Raw genomic sequence first — 25,228 nt, 5'->3', positions numbered from 1 at the left:
CTTTGAAAAATGATTATCAAAATTCAGTAAACATGGCCAGAATAATCACAAAAATAAACTTTGATTTTATACTTCTATTCTATACTTCTAAACTATATAAAAATCACGGCAATCATGATGGAAATAGATCGTTTAGCGTATGTTAGCTGAACGTTTTTTCAAAGTGGGGTCTAGGGGCAAAGCCCCCGAAGCTCAATGGGTATGGGCATCAGTGGCGGATCCAGGAATTTCTTACCGGGGGCACAAAACGGCATTGGGTGAAATATCTGTAAAAGGATGAAGCGACAGAGCGAGGTTTTAGCGGCGAGAAAGCGGAGCGACCAAGCGGGGGTGGGTTTTTTGCAATTTTAGAACCACATTAGATGCATTTTCAGGCACTTCCTGGAGTAATATGGCGTAAAATTGCTTTCTCCTACCCCCTCCAAGAGTAGGAATCTTTTGCAATATGAGGCCCACATTTTGCGCATTAATGTCCACCGGCACTTCCTGTAAAAAAAATGAGGTCTTTTGATTGGTTAGAAGTTAGAGAAAAGTGATCTGTTACGTCGTGAGACGTGGTATATGCTTCGTTGCCGCACAATGCAAAAAGACGGTTGTCCGGTACTTCACCAGTAGTACTTGCAAAAACTATCTCGAGTGTATAAACTGTGTTGTTCTCAGGGGCGTCGCTAGATCATTTTCAGTGGGGGAGGTGGGAGGGTGTAGAGGCCACCGATAACCGACAAAACGAGCCACCAATAATCGACATATATTAATGCCAATGTCCCTATGTCTACAAATTTAACCCTATAAACCCGGGGCCAAGAACTAAGTTATTTTTCAGTTTTCCCCCTCCCGCGCAAAGCCCGGAAGCTTTGACACTTTATTAAATTATCAGAGAAAGAAGACGATCCGTTGTACCGTTCTCGACTCTTAAATCTGAATTCACTTCCCCCCATCCCGCTCTTTGCGGAAGCTTCGACGTTTCATTAAATTATTAAAGAACGAAAACGTTTCGTTGTACCGTTCACAACTCTTAATCCTTGTCTGAATTCAGTTCCCCCCCCCCCCTCCTGCGCGGAGAAAAAACAGATTTTAACCCCAAATCGTGGGGGGGGGGGGGGGGACATTTCACCACCTGAAAATTTGTGGGGGGACGTGATCCCGTCCCCCCCAGGAACCACGGGTGAAAAGCGGAAGAGCTCTAGGCCCTGGTTACACTGCCTGTAAAGCCAGAACTACAGCTCTAGTAAGGCCGTGAAGCTCACTTCACTCCCCGTAGCTACGGGTAAGAAGCGGAAGGGCTCGAGGCCCTGGTCACACCGCCCGTAAAACTAAAGCTAAAGCTCTAGTAAGGCCGTGGAGCTCGCTTCGTCCACTGTTTCTATGGGTAAAAAGCGGAAGGGCTCAAGGCCCAGGTCACACTGCCTGTAAAGCTAAAACTAAAGCTCTAGTAAGGCCGTGGACCTCGCTTTGTCCCACGTATCTACGGATAAGAAGCGGAAGGGCTCGAGGCCCTGGTCACACCGCCCGTAAAGCTAAAGCTCTAGTAAGGCTGTGGAGCTCGCTTCTTCCCCCGTTTCTATGGGTAAGAAGCGGAAGGGCCCGTGCCCTAGTCATACCACCCGTAAAGCTAAAGCTGAAGCTCTAGCAAGGCCGTGAAGCTCGCTTCCGCACCCGTTTCATCGGGTAAGAAGTGAAAGAGCTCATCCACCCATGCCTCGGCTGGGACAGGGGCTAAAAAGGCGAAGAAGAAATCTACGCCAAAGACTGCCTTCTCTGCTACCGCTCAAGCGGAGCTTAAGGGTTTGATGGAACAAATGTTTAGGCAACTGGGGGTTCCAGTGGTCCCGAAGGCGCACAAATTTGGCGTCAAATTTTTCGCCCTATACAGGTGATGGCCCGGCACCTGCCTTTACCTGTTTCGTGGGTGGCATTGAGGACACGGTCACACTGACACTGGATCAGATTCATACATTTCGAGTGTATCGACACCCCGGCCTGTCGGCTCGTGAGATAGGGTTCAATCTGCAGCTTCTGCTTCTCTCGGAGCTCCTCCGGGCGAGGAGTCGACTGCGGGGTTTGATAATTCATTCGCTTGGGCAACTGGGGTTAACAGTGGTTCCGACAGACGCCCAATGTTTTGCATCAAATTTATCACCCTGTTCAGGCGATGGCTTAGCGCCTAGCTCTGCCCGTTTTCCAGCTGGTTTTGAGATGGACCCGGTCACACTGTACTCGGATTCAGATGTGGCACTGGTTTTTTTTAACTATGACCAAATAGCTAAATGGCCCTTTGAGAGCCTGTAATTTTACAAAGATAAAGAATTTGAAATCAGTTACAACTTTTGCTTGTAGCATGGTCCTAGATTGACCTCCCATAGCTTAATAAAAAAATTTCAACGTTGCTTTATGTGCATGAGGTATCCCTGAACAGCAAATTGTTTACGGAATTTTGTAACAAAATTGACTTCCTTTTTTGGTTGGAGCCAAAAAAAAATATATAGCCACAAACAATATGTTTTTTTCTATTGATTGATAAGCATGGGTGGATCTTAAAGAAAGTTAACAGTAATCTGAATTAACTCTTGTATTTTGATGGAACAGTGCAATTGAAAATGGTGTTTCGGACGTTACATTTTCCGTAAACAATGTAGACCCCCATTTAACCCACTAGAACAATAAATTAATGAGATTGTATATGGTTTGAATAAGCTTATTAGTTACTCCATGTCATTAAATTAAAAGAAAATATAATTTGATTATAGTAGCGCTTATATTAGAAATATACTCAAAATTTGAAAAAGTTGTCTCATTTTATGTAAACAATTTTGTAACGTCCGGAACATTTTTGTAACGTCCGAAACAATTTCCAATTTGAAATAGCAGAAAATATATGAACTGCAGGACCCATCTATTGTAACGTTTTTTAAACATTTCATGTCGGCTACCCACCAAACAAAAGAAATTTGCAATATATTACTACAATACTATTTTATAGTTAAAACCAATTTTCCGTTAACAGTTGTAACGTCCAAAACAAATGTAACGTCCGAAACGAAAAATACCAATTAAATGATGATAATCCATATTTTAGGGTATCTGGAGTGAATAAATCATTATGAAATAAGTTATTATAAGTCTTAACACAAGTGAAAACACAAATCAGGTCATTCAAATCCAATAATTTTGTGTAAACACAAGAAGGCTGTTTCGGATGTTACATGGTTTCGTTGTTAACACATAGTTTGCAAATTTCAACTAATTTTCGATCATATGTGCAAGTTACGATTTCACAATGCACACTCCTGTTAAAAATACTATTTTGATAATTCTATTTAGATTTAAATATAAATATGAAGAAATATGATACAAAAATTGAATTTTCTGTAAAATATCTAAATTTTCTGCAAAATTGACTTATAAAACATAAAATATTGAAGCCACACTTTGTGATGCAAGGCATGGCTTGCGGCTTTAGTATATAGCTAGTTCAATGAGGGTCAAAGATAGATGTGAGAATAGCAAATTTCAATTTTTCAATTTCTCCTCTTGCTATTTACATTACTGTGTGTTTACAAATCATCAGGTTTTCATTTTTATGGAGGTTGTTCCAAATGATGCCATATCATACCTGCCAACCACCCCGATTTAGGCGGAGTTCCTCCGCATTTTTCATACCAACTCTGAATTCCGAGTGCATGCCTCAAAACTCCGATTTTTTTTAATTTTAAAATATTTTCAAAACAAACGACTGTTGCATAAGACTAAAGCATAACACAGCACTGATAACCAGATCACGCCGACATCCGCGCTCGCGCTCATAGAAGATATACACAGCGCAGCCCGAACGTGATCGTTAGTTCCGCAGTCATTATCCATGTACTGCATGTACTAGTACATGGAAGCACGTGCGCAAGCTATATCGATAAAGTGTGTGCGGACATTGTACTAATACATACACTACATGCAGCGTTGTTGCATAGTAACTGCATGCGTATAGCCCACGTGTATTTATATTACATGTGCAGTTGATACACCGTGCATAAACACTGTATACATTGGCGTGTTTTCTTCAATGCTTGTGCGATGACTGCGATCGTGGAAGCTTGTTATTTACCGGACTTCCTCAGATTTATTTTGGAATACTACTACTATATTCTTCTTCTTCGTTGATTTCTCCATTTTTGAAGGACAAAATGGGTAAGACTCGTGCTGTTCATAATCAGAAGTATAAGAAAGAATACGGGAAACAATTTCCAGTTGCAGAATCAGCACTCGGACTTCAACACGCATTTTGCATTGTGTGTTCGGCCGACTTCAGTATCAACCATGGGGGAATGAATGACATTCAGAAACACATGAACTCGAAGAAACATAAAAGCTTTCAGCGAAATTAAGGACAAGGCTCGTCCAATTTCAACCTTCTTTTCTTCTTCTGGAGATCTCGATGTCATCAGAGCAGAAACTTTGTTTACTGAATTCATCATAGAACACAACTTGCCCTTTTCTGTGGCTGATCATTGCACCAAGCTGTTTCGTAAAAGTGAGTGAGGAGTGTTTGGCTACGGCGTCTTTGAGGGCGGCATATTCTTGCCTGGCCCTGCTAACCTTTCTTGTTGGAGACATGCCCCCTGCTTACATCTGTGTTGGTCTAAGCAATAATAGGTAGATACATTGATTTATTGTGGTAAATTAGTTAAATCAGAACTGATTTTAATATTTACTATATAAATCTACTTATCTACCTATGACCCTCCCTCCGTCCCCTCTCCTTGTGGGCAACATGTCCAAAGTTGTACCTTGGGCTGCTCGTTAGAGAGGAAGTGCGTGTGCGTACGTGGTTGGAGGTTAGCGGTGGTTTTGGGGGTGGGGTATGCACAATTTTGACTTTTCTCTCAATGATTTGCTTGTCTGGAAGACTAAAGCAATAATAGGTAGATATGTATATTTATACAGTGCATCCCAGAAAAAACGAAACCGAGAATTATCGATGTTCTACCATAACTTAATCACAATTATAATTCATAAATGACACATATTTGGAAAGCTTAGATCCTCCTTGTTACACCCACAAATGTAATAATGCCCACAAATGTAATAACGCCCACAAATGTAATAACACTTTACCCCCAAATGTAACAACACCCACAAATGTACGCTTTACCTACAAATGTAATAATTTCACCCACAAATGTAATAATTTTGAATCACCCACAAATGTAATAATGACTTTACCCACAAATGTAATAAATTTGAAGGGATATTTTGTCGAATTTAAAACTAAAACGCTGTAATAAAGCATGGGTATAGCGCGCAGTCTTTGCTCCAGACCCGGTTATTTCAACAAAAAAAATTAAAAATCTTCAAAACTAAGACCCCACCATCTTCCAAACTAAGACCCGGTAATAAAGCATGGGTTTAGAGCGTAGTTTTTCTTCCAGACCCGGTTATTTCAAAACTTTTTAAAAATCTTCAAAACTAAGACCCCATCATCTTATTCCTGTGGAAGAACATAAATATTGAGCGTAGTCTTTCCTCCAGTTTTTTTTTTTAAAGTTAAAAAACAAACAAAAAACAAAACAAAACAAAACAACAACAAAAACTTTTAAACTAAGACCCCTTCATCTTCCAAATTAAGACCCGGTAATAAAGCATGGGATTAGAACGTAGTCTTTACTTCAGACTCGGTTATTAAGAAAAAAAAAATCTTCAAACTAAGACCTCTCCATCTCATTCCTGTGGAATAACATGGGTATAGAGCGTAGTCTTTCCTCCAGACCCGGTTATTTCAAAGGAAATAGAAATTTAAACAAATCTTAGAAACTAAGACCCACCATCTTATTCCTCTTTTTTTTTCATTTAAAATTAAAAGATTGGTCGGGGGTCACACGAACTGACGAATTAGTCAAAATGGTCCATATATATAACACACAGAGGAGAGACCTATTCGATTGTTCGTTGACCGTCGACGATTTCTTAATCATATAAATATTCTAACGCCCACAAATATCCTGGAATTTAATGTTCGTAGAAAAAAAAAGTAATTGAATAAGTGACCTTAAATGTATTTAGATATTGATGCTGATTGTTTTATGCATGTGATTATGAAATATGTTCACGATATGTAACATATATTTATATATATATATATATGTACGCTATTAGTGACATTGAAACGTTGGATTGCGATGTTATATTTTCATGAGTGCGTGAATGAATTACCTTCCTTCATGTGATGAACGTATCAATTACTTATACCGAAGACTACCAATTGGTACGCGGTACACGATGTGAATTCATGAGAACGAAATTTATTCAAAGGCAAATACAAACAAAACACATTTATATTACAGTTTTCCCTACTTCTGAAACACTCAAGCAGCAAGCAACAAGAACAAGTCTGAAATGATAATCGGTTAACAAGCAAATAACAACGCATACTTTCATATAACAAATCATAAATAGCTGTATAACGAGATCGCGCGAAACATATTTGCATGTTTTGAATGAACGATTGCAGAACCCTTTGACTGATAAAATATCTATTACTCTCTCAATCAATGTGAGTAAATTGCAGAGGTTATGGTTTTATAGTAATGCAATGATGGATACATAGATTTTGTAAGATAGAAAGTATTTTATTCCAAACGAATGAAGAGGTTGTTTCATGAATATACAGACGGTAACAGAACCAAAATAATTATTACGTATAAAAAGGTGGAGTAACTCACATGTCTTTTACAAGCAAACAAGGTTATAATTTGGACAATATTGAACCTGATAACATCAACTGAACTTGATATAAAACGCAAACAACCTAACACGTGACAATTCTTCTAAGCTAGGAAAAACAAGAGAACAAGATGCCGAAATACTAAATGTACCTGGTTGGCTTTCTGTAACTTAGTATTCGTCCATATAAAACTACTTAACACGTACAACTCCAAAAGTTTTTCAGTAATACTTTTCAGATGCTTTAAGAGTAGACGGAGTTGAAATGAAGTATGACTGATCAAAAGGAAATAATTAGTTTAATTATACAATGAGATAAAGAATATTATCAACCTTTACCTGATCTCTGTTGAAGAGTTTGGCATTTGCCACTTTTGAGCCATTTTTCAACCTTAAACAGAAATCTGATTAAAGACATAAATGCAAAAAAAAACCATACACTTGTATAAGGATTATAAATAAATGAATATGTTAGTGATTTTAAAAAGCAATAGAGGCATGCAGTTTCCAGATATTTGCTTTAACACTGAGATAACATATTTTATGATATATAGTTCTTTCATATGACACATACATTTTCTTTACAACGGTTTATACACTTATAGTGTAGACAAAGAATCACACATGATTGGTCTGTAATATACTACGTGAGGATTAACCCGTTTAATGCATAATTGTTAGTTTGTTTTTGGTTGTGCGATCTTTTTCAATGAAGATCTTCTAAACACAGCAAAAACTAAAGTTTATCCTAATCGAAATAGTGTAACTTTATAACAAAATGGAACTTACGAAAATAACATGACAAGATTGTACGCTAATTGACTAACTTAATTGTGAAAATAAGGATGACATTTAGAGTCATGCATGAGTGAGCACATTGAAAACAAAACTGTCACTTTTCAAAAGTGACATATTCAGTTTCCGGTACATATTTAAGTGCTGTCTTTTTCTCACCCATGGTCTACATAATTACAATCTCAATCTCAATATAACACGTACATGTACAAGATTTAAATATATATAAATATATGTAAATATGTATGTATATATAAATATATTTTTTACACACATACACATATAGATATTATGCATGTATATATATATATATATATATATGTATGTATATGTGTGTGTGTGTGTGTGTGTGTGTGTACATGTATTTATAATTTTGTGCTCGTCGGCCAGGGATGTGTTCACTTGATATGACTCTACAACTATGGAAGCACTGAAAACATAATTATCTTTATTATAAGTTCGAATAGAATACAGATCAATTTTAATTCCGTTCACTTGGGAGCCAAATTATACACATTGACACATTTTAGACAGAAATAATCATATAAAGGAGTAACAGACCCATATCACATATCTAGAGAGATATACACCCACTTGAATTTACAAGTGAACATTTGAAATGCCCACAAAAATACCTTGTTTATTAATGTGATCACGAAAAGTGACTTAACCTGTCGGTATACAGTGAAAATACACAACAATAAACAGCTCTATGTGTATATGATTAGTGTTCGTATGATTGTGATAAGTGCACAGGTATGGTTTGACACGTTTACAAAATGGAAAGAACAGTGGTTACTACTTCTTGGACGGTCTTTTCCAAAAGACACGTGTGATTACAAACCATCTTGGTCTCATTGCTCCTACTCTTTTTAAAATCAACCAGGCGAAATACCATGTACTTCCACAAAAGTAAGACCGAAGTTTTAGCGCAAGACCGCTACTTTTACCAGCACATCTGATAAGTTTATTAACACTGATAACGCATTCTTCTGGCAATTTCAAAATCTCCTGAATGAAAGGATTGATGTAAATCTCGGGTTCTTGTACTGATTGGGCAGCTTCGTTGACTGCCGCATTAAACCGCCAGTTTACACAACGTAAGAACTGCCTTGAAGCAACGTCCATGGTAATTGCGTGTTCAATGTCCGATGACCGGGGTAATAATAATATGTTGTAAAGCGCTGTGATACACATGTATGTCTGTAAGAGCGCTATATAAATGCCAATATTATTATTATTATTATTAATTATCTTTACCACCATCTCAAAGGGTAGTTTATCGAAGGCAGACATGTTATCTTGATCGGATACAACTTCATCTTTTAGGTCATCATCCATTATATTATCAGCTATTTTGTCAATCACTTGCTTATTACTTCCATTAGCGCAAATGTTTTCTTCAGTTACAACGTCGTTATTTTCACCCAAACTTGTATCAGGCATGGCAATCAATTCTTCCTCAACACCGTTAACACTCACAGATTCGCCATATGTATCATTTATCACGTCCTCGTCAAGTTCACACGTCGATGACTCATCATTTTGATCACTTATCATACCCCGATCACTCCTGCACTCATCAGGTATCGTGTCGTCATTATCCGAGCCACAGTTCACAAGCTCACTATTCACTTCATTGTCACTGTCATTACATGACACCCCTTCATTGTCAATATCAATACCAGCTTCATTTTCAGATTCCTCTAGTTCATTACCGTCTTTTACGTCACCACCATAAACAACCTGAATACTATTTGCAACGATATTACGTATTTGATTGTGATCATGTGTCAGTGAAACGTAGTTATCTCCATGACCTTCAGCAAAGTGACCTAAAATAATGTATGGCATGGTTGGAGAAAAAACATTCGTGCCATCCGGACGGATCAAAGTCGTCCCCCCGTTTAACGTTGACAAGATGAGGATTTGGAGGTTACACATTTCAGCAACGGCTTGCAGTGTCACTTGGTGCCCGTATGTACTGTCTTCAGACATACGACTTAGGTAGTTTATTTGCTGTTCAGTAAGAAACGAATACCACTGTGTGTGACTATTACCCAAGTATGGGTGGTTTTCAAGATAGTGCACCACTTCCTGTCTTAGCGTATCATGGGACCTAAATACACCGAGGGTTTGTAATTGGTCTGAGACAGCATCAAACTGGCAATTGCCGTCGCCTTTGGGATCATGATGTATATCAAGATCAAACTCGTTTCCAAGCTGATTGATCCGGCCGTTATGGTCCAGAGATATATAGAATGTTTGAAAATGACACTTTCGATGGACCTTGCCTTTACTTTTTTGTTCATTCTCTCTTTCGCGTCTCCTTTGAGCAGATAACGTGTCAGCTGTAATTTTGCTTACTGAAAACCATTTTTCGGTTTGTGTGTTACCGTTAGGAGGTAAATAGGCAATTTTGTACTTGTACTTCTTTAGATTTCTGTCTGTGACCAACCCTGGCAAGACAACAATTTTGTTTGAAACTCTCGATTTCTTTGAGCTATATTTAACGATTTTTTGTTTACACGCTGCGAAGCCTTGTAAACCTTTCTTCGAACAGCTTGTACATTCTTTTCCCAACCATGGATAGTATAATTTGTTTTTTGACGGGATATATAATTTTGTTCTGGTTTCCTACCAAAGAAAAAACTCGAAAGGAGATTTCCATCCAAGGACCTCTTTCGGGTCCTCGTTTAGGAGTTTTGTATAAGAGGGAAGCTCTTTAACCCAGTTGATACCCTTTTGTTTTTTTACAAGCAAATCGAATAGAATCTTGGACTTAAGAGTCCTATGAAGACGTTCGACTTTGCCCTGGGACTGGGGATGATAGGGTGAACTGCTTATGTCCGTTATACCTCTCTGTTTCAGGAGAGTAGACACTTCGCCACGAAATTCAGAGCCTTGATCGTGTTGAATTATTTACGGATTGCCAAAAATATTGAATATGTTGTCTAGTTCTCTTGCTACCACATGGCTTACTTTCCTTTCCAGGGGTCTCAGCTAGATGTACCTACTAAACACATCAAGTACGCTAAGTATATAGCGATACATTTCCCCCCTGATCTGATCTTATCCCTCATATCTACTAGATCTATTTGAATACGGCCCATCACGTGCTTTGCTGTTATTGGGTGAATTGGGGCTTTGTTTGTGAACTTTACATGTATGGACGTTTCTGACAACCCTGTGAAATAGTTTTTCAGACGGTATTTCAAGCATCTTGCCCCCGCCCCCTTGACGGAATGGAAGTGTTCTTTGACTACACTGGATAGTTCCAAACTTTTAATGACTTTCTTTCCATCTTGATATAACACTGGAGGCTCCCCTTCAACGGTGGAGTGCTCTCTGTAGCGATGGTAATGAACAATGGCAGATCTTTTAGTCTTTGTTCTTTCAGCACATGGTACACTGAATGTTCCCTGAACTAGTTTGACTATTATGTCGTATATATCATCCTTCATTGCCGACGGTTGTCTTGCACCACGACCCTCGATGCTTGCCACACACAGTAGGACACAAAACAAGACGATCCTCATGCTGGGAAAAGTGAAATGAAGTGAGATGTTTTGGTAACTTTTTCAAAACATATGCAATTTTTGGAGAAAAAAAGGGGAAAAAATGGATAATAAAAAGAACTGTAACCGAAATACAGCTAAAAGTATGTAAGTCATAATTTTCCAACATGGATGAATCATTCAAGCTTTCAAACACACTTTTTATGCCTCCGCCACCGAAGGTGGTGCCGGAGGCATCATGTTTTCGGGTTGTCCGTCCGTACGTCCGTCCGTCCGTCCGTACGTCCGTCCGTCCGTACGTCCGTCCGTCCGTCCGTCCGTCCGTCCGTCCGTCCGTACGTCCGTCCCGTTTGACCGTTATCACAATATCTCAAGAACCATTTAAGATTTAAACTTAAGACTCGGGAATAGTATTTATCACCATAGGAAGACGATCTGATTAGATTTTGGAGTACGTAGGTCAAAGGTCACAGGTCACAGAGGTCAACTTATGAAATTCCTTGTATTGAGTTTGTTAGCGCGATATCTCAAGAACCATTTGAGATTTAAACTTCAAACTTAAGGATAGTATGTATCACCATAGGAAGACGATCTGATTAGATTTTGGAGCACGTATGTCAAAGGTCAAGGGTCACAGAGGTCAACTTATGAAATTCCATACATTGAGATTGTTATCATGATATCTCAAGAACCACTGGAGATTTAAACTTCAAACTTAGTGATAGTGTGTATCACTATAGGAAAACAATCTGATTAGATTTTGGAGCACGTATGTCAAAGGTCAAGGGTCACAGAGGTCAACTTATGAAATTCCATACATTGAGATTGTTATCATGATATCTCAAGAACCACTGGAGATTTAAACTTCAAACTTAGTGATAGTGTGTATCACTATAGGAAAACAATCTGATTAGATTTTGGAGCACGTAGGTCAAAGGTCAAGGGTCACAGAGGTCAACTTATGAAATTCCATACATTGAGATTGTTATCATGATATCTCAAGAACCATTTGAGATTTAAACTTCAAACTTAAGGATAGTATGTATCACCATAGGAAGACGATCTGATTAGATTTTGGAGCACGTAGGTCAAAGGTCAAGGGTCACAGAGGTCAACTTATGAAATTCCATACATTGAGATTGTTATCATAATATCTCAAGAACCACTGGAGATTTAAACTTCAAACTTAAGGATAGTATATATATCACCATAGGAAAACGATCAGATTAGATTTTGGAGTACATGTATGTCAAAGGTCATAGAGGTCAACTTGAAAATTTCAGACTACATGTATAGGACTTGTCATGATATGTCAAGAACCACTTGAAATATGTTCCGTTACTTAACCCGTACTTAACTGGGCTATTTTGAGCACCTCCCTGACTGGGGGGGGGGGGGGGGGGGGGGGAGGGGCCGATTGCCTCGAAATTTGGCACGCGTCTTGAGAAATTGCGCAAAGCAAGAGACCTCACTATTATTTAAATTGCTCTATGGCGGAGGCATCATTTTCGACTGCGCGCAGTCAAAATTCCATCTAGTTTAAATATTTTTTTAAAACAATTCTTATTTCTCCAAATGTGTAATACAAACCATAACATACAATTGAATAAAATAAACGTGTTCAATATTGATGCTTTTACATAAACATAATTAAACACAAACTTATTGACAATATATATAACTTAGCAACAAAGTAAACGTATAAGTACCTAAACATAATATGTCAATTGTAAATGTTATTCACTTATATAAAGTATAAAAAAAACTTAAACAAATCTGGAGGTAATTTTACTGGAACAATCCTGCCCCATCCCTGCCCCATCCCTGCCCCCCTCCATCACACAAACATACTCACCCACCCACACACATACACATACATACTGTAGTAATGTGATATTTGCTATGTATATCCATCAGAAACTTGTCTGTACGAAACAGTGAAATACTGCCCTCTCCGGCAGAATAAAGTAAGCTTAGCAACGAGCCAAATGGCGTATACTTCTAGCTGTGTTACCTTCGTATTTATGGACATATAAGATACGACATTTGGCGACGAGGATGGGATGCGAACCCACGCTCAACAGCCTTAATGCACCTTCTCCAACATTATAGGAAACTCTCAAAGAAGGGAGAGGTGTAGTAATGTGATATTTGCTATGTATATCCATCAGAAACTTGGCTGTACGAAACAGTGAAATACTGCCCTCTCCGGCAAAATAAAGTAAGCTTAGCAACGAGCCAAATGGAGTATACTTCTAGCTGTGTTACCTTCGTATTTATGGACATATAGGCCCGAATTCACACCCCCCACACACACACACCCACACTACTCACTCAGTGGATGTCTGCTTACATTCTCAACTCAAGAAATATATACTAAATAAGTTATCCAGGCCGCAAAATAGAGTTACCCTTTCAGCAGGCTCACGGTGGAGAAGAAAACAAATCTTAATTAATTTTAAGCTGATCCCATTCGCGCACACACACACACACACGTGCCCTCACACATGTACACCCCCGCATGCATCCCCCCCACACACACACACATACACACATGCAAATTAATGCCAATGACAAGGTCCAACACCAGGCCCAGCCAAGCCAAGTCCAGGCTTGCCCAGGTTCAGCCAAGATTAGGTCCAGCCAAGCCAGGTCCAGCCCATCCCATGTCCAGCTAAGCCAGGTCCAGCCCGGCCCACGTCCAGCCGAAGTCTAGGTCCAGCCTAGCTCAGATCCAGCCAAGCTCATCAGGTCAAGGAACCGGAAATGGGGGCAGCTGCCCCCCCCCCCCCCCCAAAAAAAAAAAAATAAGCACTGAACCATCCCAGATGTAAGATTATCTATTCAGATCTTGCCAGTGCCTGTTACTGTTAGATCTGGTCCGACAATCTGGCTATCTAGGTTATTGGCGTGGCTTAAGAGTCTAAATTCATCCCACTGTCCAAAGTCACAATATAGCTGTACGTTAATACGTTCTACTCACGCACACATTCACTAACTCCCATAGATCACTGTATATAAATAACATGAACCTACCTGATTTTGGTCAGTACACACTTTCGTAACAGATGAAGCAGTCCTTGCCACTTGCTTTTATTGTTCTATGCTTTTGATTTCTACAATATCTTCTGGTCTTTCTGGATATTGTACTACAATGAAGTAATTGATATATCTGCCTGATTTAAGTGCTCAATATTAAGAACGTCTCCATCACAGGTTTGTTTATTGCTGTGATTTGTTGTAACTTTAGTGTTCTGACACTGCTCATTACCATGAAGCTACAACCACGAGAGAGGGGACTCCCCCGAAAGAAATGTCAGACATAATCTCTAATCGAGAATCTAGGACACCTACCCCCCTGCCAACTACCCCCAGCTAACTACCCCCTAGAATAATAACCCCCCCCCCCCCAGCTAACTACCCCTGGATATCTACCCCGGACAATACCCCCCCCCCTCCCCTCGGACATCTACCCCAAGTCAAGTACCCCCCGGACATCTATCCCCGGGCAACTACCCAGGCACGTAACCAGAGTTTGATATTTGGGGGGGGGGGCACATACATGTAATTGATCGAGGTCAAAAAAAGGGGTCTACAAAATTTCAACTGATCCTGGAAATTTTAGGGGGGACATGTGCCCCCCCCCCATGGCTACGCGCCTGCAACTACCCCCAGACATCAACCCCCCCGTCAAATACCCCCGGACATCTACCCCCCCCCAATCCAACTATCCTCTTCCAACTACCCCCAGCCAACTACCCCCACCCTGAAAACTACCCCCGGACATCTACCCCCATCCAACTATCCCCGGGCAACTACCCCCAACTACCTTAATTTGCTTGGGGGTAGATTTTATTTATTTATTTATTTATTTATTAGTCTTTTTTTAGTAGGGTGGCTCCATCAGTAGTTCATTACTGTTTTCCGTGGAGGCCCTACAACATAAATACAAAATTAACAAACATATTGAAAACAAACAATCCAAATCGAAACAAAGTGAATTAAGTTACAACATTTTCGAATAAAAGAAAAGAAACAAACACAACACAATGGACCAGTTCAATGATTTAAATTATTATAGCACCAAAACAAAAGAGTAAATGAAGAATTTGATGGTGCATTTTTTTAAAAATTAGGTAAAGTATTCCAGAAAGCCGCAACTTCAAATGAAAAACTTTGTTTCCCCATCTGGGTTTTTATTTTGGGTAAAATTAATCCTGCGTTTTGTACACTGCGTGTTCTAATGTTATGTAAAGATCGGGTTTTTTGAAACATTTGTAAAATATAGATGGGAGTTTGACTTTGAAAAACAGAATAAATCATTTTACATTTGAAATAATTCCACCTACTTTGAATGCTTACCCACTTGAGTTTATTTAAATTTTCTTGAGTTGGGGTTCTTACATTGGCCCCCAAGATTACTCTGGCCATTTTCTTGTGTTGTTTAATGATTACATCTCGGACATTTTGTAAACAATTGGACCATGTATTACAACAATATTCAAATAAAGGCAAAATTAATGCATTGGCAAGAAGCTTCAGTCCCTCCAAAGGTAGGTATCTTTTTGAACGACCAAGTAATGCTATCCTTGACCCTATCTTTTTACTTGTTTTTGTCACATGTTCTTTCCAGCTCAATGTTGGATCTAGCCAGACTCCTAAGTATTTATAGATATAAACCTGAGAGATTTGGTGTTGCTCGAGTTGAATGCATATAGATTTTTCAAGTTTATCCAATTTCATTTGTGAACCAAATAACATAAATTCTGTTGTTTTGTGGTTTAATGCCAGATTGTTTTCTTTTACCCACTCATAAACTAGTTTCAAATCAAAGTTCAAGGCCGATTCAATGTCCTCACTTTTTTTACTACTAAAAAACAGTACAGCATCGTCTGCATATAACATTACTTGGCATTTTGATACCACCTTAGGAAGATCATTCACCATGACAGTAAACAACAACGGGCCTAAATTGGCGCCTTGTGGTACGCCTGACAAAGTCGTACCCCAATCTGATTCAAATTTTCCGAGTACAACTTTTTGTTTCCGATCACTCAAGTATTCCATGAACCAATTAATTTCTTGACCCAGTATACCGTACTTACAAAGCTTTTCTAACATTATTTTACGATCTACAGAGTCGAAAGCCTTGCGCAGGTCTATGAAGACCGCGCCTGTCATGTGACCCTTATCCATTTGTCTATAAATAAAATCAGAAAAATAGGTTAAAACAGTATGGGTACTATAACCATTACGAAAACCTGATTGATTCGGAGAGAGAACATTATTTTCTGTTAGATATTCTTGCAATTGATTATGTACTGCCCGTTCCATGATCTTCATAACGACAGGTATTATCGAAATGGGCCTATAATTATTCAAGTCTGATCTCTCCCCACCCTTAAACAAAGGAATAACCTTAGCTTCTTTCCATTCAGGTGGTAGCTTGCCCGATTGTAATGACAAGTTGAAGAATTTAGTAAGGTGCTTGTAAATGACCGGGGTAGCTATTTTTAGTAGTAGACAACTTATTCTATCAGATGTCCGGGGGGGGGGGGGGTAGTTGGAGGGGAGTTAGTTGTCCAGGGGGAGGGGTAGTTGGATGGGGTAAGATGTCCGGGGGTAGATGTCCAGGGAGGGGGTAGTTGACTGGGGGTAGATGTCCGGGGGTAGTTAGCTAGTTGGTAGTTAGCTATACCCATGCTTTATTTCAGGGTTTTTGTTTTGAACAAATTCGACAAAATATCCCTTCAAATTTATTACATTTGTGGGTAAAGTCATTATTACATTTGTGGGTGATTCAAAATATCACTTCAAATTTATTACATTTGTGGGTAAAGTCATTATTACATTTGTGGGTGATTCAAAATTATTACATTTGTGGGTAAAGTGGTTTTTACATTTGTGGGTGAAATTATTACATTTGTGGGTAAAGTGTTATTACATTTGTGGGTAAAGTGTTATTACATTTGTGGGTAAAGTGTTATTACATTTGTGGGTGTTGTTACATTTGTGGGCGTTATTACATTTGTGGGCATTATTACATTTGTGGGTGTAACACTCCTCTTTCATCTGATGCAACTCATATGATGCATATTTCACGCATGAGTGATTAACATCAATTTGAAGAGAGAAAACCAAAAATTCACTTGGCGGGCGTTATCTGAATTTTAAATGGAAAATCACATTTCTAGAAAGTTCAATTTCTCCCCTTTCATATGACACCTCAATCCGGAAAAATGAGCCAGGAATAACAAAGTTCTGTTTGTTTTAAAAAATGCTTGCATTTCCATAATTTGATCAAACAAGTTTGTTTTCACTGGCTGCCTGCCGTTGCAACAAACAGAGTTGACAAAAGACTGAACTCCGTTTCGTTGAAGATCAGCCATGCATCAGGTCTTTTGTCTTCTTTGTGCATGGCTTATCGTCAACGAAACGGAGTTAAGTCTTTTGTCAACTTTGTTTGTTGCAACGGCAGGCAGCCAGTAAAAACGAACCAGTTTGATCAAATTATTGTAATGCAAGCATTACAATGGAATTATTAAAAGGGAGAAGGGATGTGAGAGGAACTGACCATCGAATGTGTAAACATTTAGAACTTTGCTTGTCTGAGAGTGCAATACACATTGCAGAGAGAAGGGAATAGAAAGGGTGAGAAAATAGGGAAGAGGGCATGGTTGTTTTATTGTTTACAAATTCATTCATTGAGATTACTGCTGCCAGAAAGCTGGCGGGCAGCGGACAGGGTGTAACATAACATTGCGGTTTCTTTGACTATCTTTATCATTGGCTATTAGCACATTCCAAATAACGGTTAAACGGAGCAAGAAATGCTAAACGGTTTTGATGAATGCGGTCTGATAACCGTCGGTTAAACGGTTTGACTCAGGCCTACTGGTTTGGTACCCGGTTTTGGTCTTTCCCGGTGCTCGGTGCCGCCTGGCCAAAGCTGCCCCTTCTATCTCAGTCGCCGCCCGGCAAGGAGACTAATGATCGTGGTTGCACCCGCCCCCTAGGGGGCCGGTTCACCACGTAGCTGATTTTGAGGGTCAGGTTGGTGACTCTGAGTCACTAGTCAGCGCGGCTGCCAAGCCCCTCGTGGCTTGGCAGCCGACGTGCAGGCTCTCCTAGAGTCTTCATTACCGGAGGCCTTCACACTCTGCCAGATACGGCCCAGGCTTCCCTTCTCCCTCCGCGGGAATACCGCTCACTGTGTTTTGCTAGTCCGGTGACGGGTATCTTGTGAGTAAGGAGGTTTTTCCCTTCTAGTTATAATGGGCCCCACCCTAGGGTCGGCCAGTCATGTAGAAGTTGTAACACTGTGCTCCACCTTTGGATCAAGCTCCGTGTCTTACGGCTTTGTTGTGGTGCAACGACTCGCAAATTTCTTGTTGGGAGTTGTCCCCGTTTCACCCACGACATTGTTTGATCCACGTTCGTGAAATGCAAAGATCCCGATCTCACAGAGGCTCCCGGTGTCTTGATGGTTGAGCGCCTGGTGCAGTGGAGCGGGTCGGACCCAGTCACACTGAGCCTAATTCTGGGCTTATGAAGTCTAGTAAGGCCGCTATGCTTGCCTCTTTTCCCGTGTCTGCAGGTAAGAAGCACAAGCGTTCTGACGTCCAGCTGCCAACTGGGTCAAGGTAGAGAAGACTGAGTTAAGTGTTACTTCAAGTGGGTTCCCAATGCCGATCAAACCAACCCGACCAAGCCCAATCAAGCCCGATCACCCAATTTCCCCCGACCAATCCTGACCCAATGCCTAAGCACAAGCTCTTTGTGACCGTTATTCGATCATTCACGACCCACATTCGAACATTCACAACTCCTGCACGACGTATAGTCGACAACAACTTCAAACTCTTCCCGATCATTCCGATCTACATACGATCCCAACGCGATCCAACTAGACCAACTAGATGTACACACGATCTCTACACAATCTCGACCCGAGCAGATCGACCTGTTCGAACAGGGATCCAAGATGACTCGTGAATTTCCGTCAGCAAAATATCGAAAGTCGGGGGTGCGCCTTATATAGTCAGGTACAGGATATTTGAGTCCTCGAATGCTACTTTTTAGTGGTTTTCAAAAATCTCTGTGTCTCAACATGAATTACATAATGCAAATAAAGAATAGGATCTACTATTTGAAGTTAAACTATGTTCCTAATTTGAAAGGAAGAGAGTTTTTTTTCTTTCAGTCTCGATAAATTATTCCCTGTCACAAGGCACTTTGCCGGCCGAAGCTCTCCCGTGTCTTAAGCTCACTCACCTGTATGATGCAGCTCACTTACTAAGGGGATAACGAATCACCACAGGAAAACTAGCTTGTCCACATTTCTGTTTGGACTCGGAGGAAACAAATTCTGTCATCTTTAGTTTATAAAACAACATTGTTACTGGGTCTAACTTAGTTCACAAGCACTTCAACTGTGCCTCGTAATAAAATGAAAGTATTTTCAAACACTGTCACTGACATAAGAGCCGATCTGATGTTAACAAAAAGACCAATGTTGGCTTTTTTTTTGTGGATTTTTGTTAACCAGATCAGATCACGTCTTATTTCAGTGTTCGAAAAATACTTTCACTTTCATTATACGAGGCACAGTTGAAGTGCTTGTGAAATAAGTTACACCTAGGTCTAGTAACAATGTTGTTTTTAAACTAAAGATGACAGATTTTTTTTTTTTTTTGGGGGGGGGGGGGTATCTTCGAAATAGGGGTGCGCCTTATAGTTTTGTGATTTGCTTCCTAGTATTGCGATGATGTATAGTTGTACGCTTTAAATTAAGACATGTTCATCATTGAAAATGGTCATGGAAATTTACGTCACTCGATACATGCGACATTGGCTTGAAAGCCAGTGATGAAACAGAAAGCGAAGCACCAAAATATCAGTTAGCTAGCGATATCGGTAATTTCCATTCAATTTTGCATTTACCTTAGCTTGAAAATGAGTACAAATTTGGACGTAGAAATAAAAGAAGTGATGAACTATTTTCTACTCGTTCGCACACACAGTCACTTATACTTGCATAAGAACGTGCGTGCACGCGTACCACGGGTTCGTGTTTGTTTAGGCGCGATTCACATTTTCATAATGAAAACAAATTTACGGATTAAAAAATGTTTGTGAACGCCTCGATACGAACTATTTCAAGGCGGACGAGAAACGGCTAATCAGAAGCAAGCACAGTGACCGCAGAATCAATATTATTAACAAAAGTAATGAGAAATAATAAGAAAATGATAATAAAGGTAATAATGATTACACTATAAGGTCTTATTATTAATAAAATAATATTTATAAAATAATGTCGTCCGATTTTAACCCCCAGAATAACACTAAATGGTGTCCAGCTGACAAAAACAAGTTTAGAATGGTGAATTTATGCGAGTAAACTTTACCAAACTATCCAAGTCTGAAACCCGGAAGTGCATGTACAGTCGGGCCTCTATCCGTGACGTCACGAACGGGACTCATGGGCTCAGTGAGAGTGAATGCAGTGATATCCCTACATAAATGCTATCCTGTCAGAGCTTAGTTTTTTTGTTGTTAATGAGTATATTTGATGGATTTTCTGTTTTCATTTGAATGAAGAATAACGAAGCAACATTTTCCAGTCGCTGATTTCTTTTTATATCCTCATATTCACCTATTTGGTAGAGATTTAAGACAAGTTTACTGCTTGGGGAACAAGGTTAAATCATGCACGTATGAGTAGTCAGATGCATCGTGTTATCAGAAAAGGTACAGGAGCAGTTTTGTCAAACGATTAGGCCTAGAACTATGATAGTACTTATCATATATGTGTGTGACTGCCTCAAAAAAGGATACAGTACCAGTTAAACATTTTATGTTGTAAAATATCAAACTTGACCCAGCTCATGCAAGCGCGCTTCCTCTATAATATTTTGACAACGTCTAGTGTTTGAACGATATTCCATCCGCGAGTGATGCGGCTCTTGCACGAACGTTCGTGAAGCGAGCAGAATCGGGAGGTAAGACCAGGCCGCTGCTCCAGGCGCGGCTTGCTTGTGATGGAACGTACGTGCGCTAGTCATATATGTTTATCGGCAATTGCAAGAGAATGAAAGCGATGTACGTTACCAGCTACGAAAAACAACTAACAAAGACCTGCTCCTCAGTGACTACCGGTGTCACAATTGGTAGATCAATGCACATCATGGAAGAAGATGAAGGATCTTCTTCAGGGCCAAGGAAGGCGAAAGACATGAAGAAGAAACTTTCGGGAGATCGCTGTATGGTAATGAACTGCGCATGGGTGCACTAACCAGACAGCTACTGTTCACTCCGTGCCTGGACCGATTTCAACACCAAAACAAAAATTGCATGGTGAAAATATTGACTAATAGCACATCGTTGGCATGTATATGTCATAATTTTTAAAAGGGGAATTGATATTAATACTATGAAATACTAGGGGAAGGTAAAGAATTGTACATAGAATTATGATTTATTAGGATTTTCTGCCTTTGAAACAAAATAAGCAGAAAAATTGTATCTCTCTGCACATGCTTTCTATGGAACATCCGGGTACGTGAATATACTCTTTCCCGGACGTGATGTCATATACAGTAGACCAGCGCCGTGACTGATTAGCTATGCAAAGAGAGGCGGATAATCTCGACATTTCAATTAAGGATTTTGAGTAGCCAGAATTTTTTTGTGATATACTATGTAATTGAAAAACTTATATATAACATATGCTTGCCGTAGGTACCAAATTAAGGGACATTTATTTGCTTAGAGTATCAGCTTTAAGAACAATTAATAGGAAAAATAACTTGGATTACAAATTTTGTGCGAATCCCACACCAAAACTTTGTAATAATTAAGTTAAATACAAAAACACATTGACAAAGATTTTGCGACTAGAGAAACAGAGATATTATTTTATCTAGTTTGAAAAAAATAAAAAAGGAAACATGAGGAGTTATTAATAAGGCCTTGAACAAAAAAAAGTAGAAATAAAAACATGATACAAATTCGAGAGGGTATTAAGACCATCAATTATGAAGAATCTATTGCTAATCACTTAAATGATTACTTCTCATACATTGGACCTAATCTTGCCAAGAAAATTCCTGTTGTCGAAAAACCCTTTCATTCTTTTTTGAAGAACAAAAATCAGAATTTTTTAGTACAACCAACTCATCTGAGATTCTAAAACTTGTTAAAAAACTTCAAAGAAAAAGAAGTACGGGTCATGATGAAGTCAGTAACTTTTCATTGAAAAATATTATACACAAAATTGTTGTTCCCCTAGAACACATATTTAATCTTTCTATGACCCATTGTGCGATTCCCGACATCATGAAACGTGCAAAAGTCTTTCCAAATATCTTGTTGGCAAACGTTTGACTTTTTCAAGCCCTCTGTGAGCATGTCAGATTTTTTTTTCCTGCTTATTTTTTAAAAAAGTTGAAATTTCTTTCAAAATATTTGAAATTTATCGAACATTATTTTTCTTATTATTCAAACTTATGTATGATTTGTTGCACAAATTTGGTCCTACAGCCTCACCTCCTCATTCAAAATAGTATAATGTACCTGGATCTTGCTAGACCAATATTAAGGCATCTATTATTGTTCATTATCATTTTGAGTCATAACACACCTAGTTCCCAATACTATAGCAAAAGTTAGCAAAAGTAAAGTTGCCTCTGCCAGGTCCCTCCAAGTGCATGTGTCAGCCAGCATGTCACAGCTCAGTAGGTGGTCCATGGTATTTGTTATTGATTGCAACCTAAAGCGTTGATGATGATGGTATAATTTCATATTTGTCAATATTTCTTTTTGATTACATGCAGGGCAATGAGATACACAAGTTTGTCTTCATTTTGTTCTACCAAGGGAGCCAGCTTGGTATGAGGGTTAAGAGAATCTGTGAAGGGTAAGTCAGACTACTTATGCACTTAAATAGTTTCCAGGATTGTTCTGTTCCAAGGGAATTTGGTTTGAACAAAAAATGAACCTGGGCTAGCAGAAATGGATTCAGAAGTTAGTTTTTCATACTTGATATAAAAACAGACAAGAAAAGACCTAAAAGACCTTCAAATCATTAGGATTATTGCAGGTTTCATGATGTATTTCTTTTCAAAAATAAAGAAAAAAAGAAAATTTTCTTGATAGTCAAACATTTCTTTTGACACAACATACATTGATCTACATAATATCGCTTTACTTATCCATCTATTTCATTATTGCCATCTAAGGCCAATTAGAATTACCCCGGTAGCAGAAAAAGTTCTAGAATCCCCCACGCAATATGACCATGCCTGCGCAAGTACATGTACTTCCTCTTTTCTTCTGCCAGACGTGACTTCATGTTTTACCCCTAATGATGCCCCAAAAAGCATTTTGCCCATATATTTTTCTGATTTTCTTGCAATAGTTGTTCCTTTCCTCCCTAATCTCAGGTCTAGTTTTGGTGGATTGCTTTTCTGATTTTTATGCCTCCGCCACCGAAGGTGGTGCCGGAGGCATCATGTTTTCGGGTTGTCCGTCCGTACGTCCGTCCCGTTTGACCGTTATCACAATATCTCAAGAACCATTTAAGATTTAAACTTAAGACTCTGGAATAGTATTTATCACCATAGGAAGACGATCTGATTAGATTTTGGAGTACGTAGGTCAAAGGTCACAGGTCACAGAGGTCAACTTATGAAATTCCTTGTATTGAGTTTGTTAGCGTGATATCTCAAGAACCATTTGAGATTTAAACTTCAAACTTAAGGATAGTATGTATCACCATAGGAAGACGATCTGATTAGATTTTGGAGCACGTATGTCAAAGGTCAAGGGTCACAGAGGTCAACTTATGAAATTCCATACATTGAGATTGTTATCATGATATCTCAAGAACCACTGGAGATTTAAACTTCAAACTTAGTGATAGTGTGTATCACTATAGGAAAACAATCTGATTACATTTTGGAGCATGTAGGTCAAAGGTCAAGGGTCATAGAGGTCAACTTATGAAATTCCATACATTGAGATTGTTATCATGATATCTCAAGAACCACTGGAGATGTAAAAATTTCAAACTTAAGGATAGTATGTATCACCATAGGAAGACGATCTGATTAGATTTTGGAGCACGTAGGTCAAAGGTCAAGGGTCACAGAGGTCAACTTATGAAATTCCATACATTGAGATTGTTATCATAATATCTCAAGAACCACTGGAGATTTAAACTTCAAACTTAATGATAGTGTGTATCACCATAGGAAGACAATCTGATTAGATTTTGGAGCACGTAGGTCAAAGGTCAAGGGTCACAGAGGTCAACTTATGAAATTCCATACATTGAGATTGTTATCATGATATCTCAAGAACCACTGGAGATTTAAACTCCAAACTTGTTTAAATTGCTCTATGGCGGAGGCATCATTTTCGACTGCACGCAGTCAAAATTCCATCTAGTTTCAATTATCTTTACCGTAATTATCGTTGTATTAATCACACTCTTTATACCACCGGTAAACATAAAAAACGGGATGTGGTTTATACATTGTTACAGACGTGCATCATGTTGTACATTGTGTGAAGTCTGTCTCTACTAATGTTACTCTGAAAGGGTCTACATTTTTATACCTATTCTGCAGGGTTTTAGAGTATGTGAAAAACAAATGATATAAACAAAGCCAGTTTATTATTTAATAAGTATGATAAATTTAATAAGTAATATTAGTGGAAGCCGAGAAGCCTTACTATCTAGAGCGGTATTGGCAGCCCACCCCTAGCCCAACCATAGCCCATGGCAAGTGAAGTCCGATCCCCTCATATACGGAACCAACGGAAGAAAAGAGCAAAAGAGGCCTTGTTTACTAGACAATGTTCGACGCTATCCTTGTCAAAAGATGCGCTTTATTTGGCATGAGATGTCCATTGTTTCATCTTAAACATTGCTAAGATGAAAGGATCTTTTGTGTTGTGTTAATTGCCCAATTACAATGACAATGGTACGGCTGTCCACTTCCAGTGTCCCACGTTCATTCGATCGAGCTATAATAATAGCAGGCGCTAGGCTCTGTTTCTTGGCCAATTGCGACTTAAAATTATTACAAATGCCAAAATGATGGTAATTCCCACCAGCTACCTCTTTCCCATCACACTCACAATCCACCAAATTTGTTGATACAAAGTTCTTGCATCTTTTGGCAGATTTGGCA

At 39.1% G+C, this 25,228-nt stretch overlaps 1 protein-coding gene across 4 annotated transcripts in view; it reads left to right on the top strand.

Annotated features, from left to right (window-relative positions):
• LOC586400 (V-type proton ATPase 116 kDa subunit a) overlaps nucleotides 1-25,228 on the top strand; it is a 98,785-nt gene that overhangs the window by 28,448 nt on the left and 45,109 nt on the right. For all 4 annotated transcript variants that reach the window (XM_030972930.1, XM_030972931.1, XM_030972933.1 and 1 more), the window contains exon 8: nucleotides 22,865-22,947. In XM_030972930.1, the coding sequence (XP_030828790.1) occupies nucleotides 22,865-22,947 (83 nt within the window). The remainder of the gene's footprint in view (nucleotides 1-22,864; nucleotides 22,948-25,228) is intronic.

The sequence above is a fragment of the Strongylocentrotus purpuratus genome, unplaced genomic scaffold (genome assembly GCF_000002235.5).
Source record: "Strongylocentrotus purpuratus isolate Spur 01 unplaced genomic scaffold, Spur_5.0 spur5_scaffold_6, whole genome shotgun sequence".
Classification (NCBI taxonomy): Eukaryota; Metazoa; Echinodermata; class Echinoidea; order Camarodonta; family Strongylocentrotidae; genus Strongylocentrotus; species Strongylocentrotus purpuratus.
The sequence above is the reverse complement of the archived record's forward strand: the minus strand, read 5'-3'. Positions and strand labels throughout refer to the sequence as shown.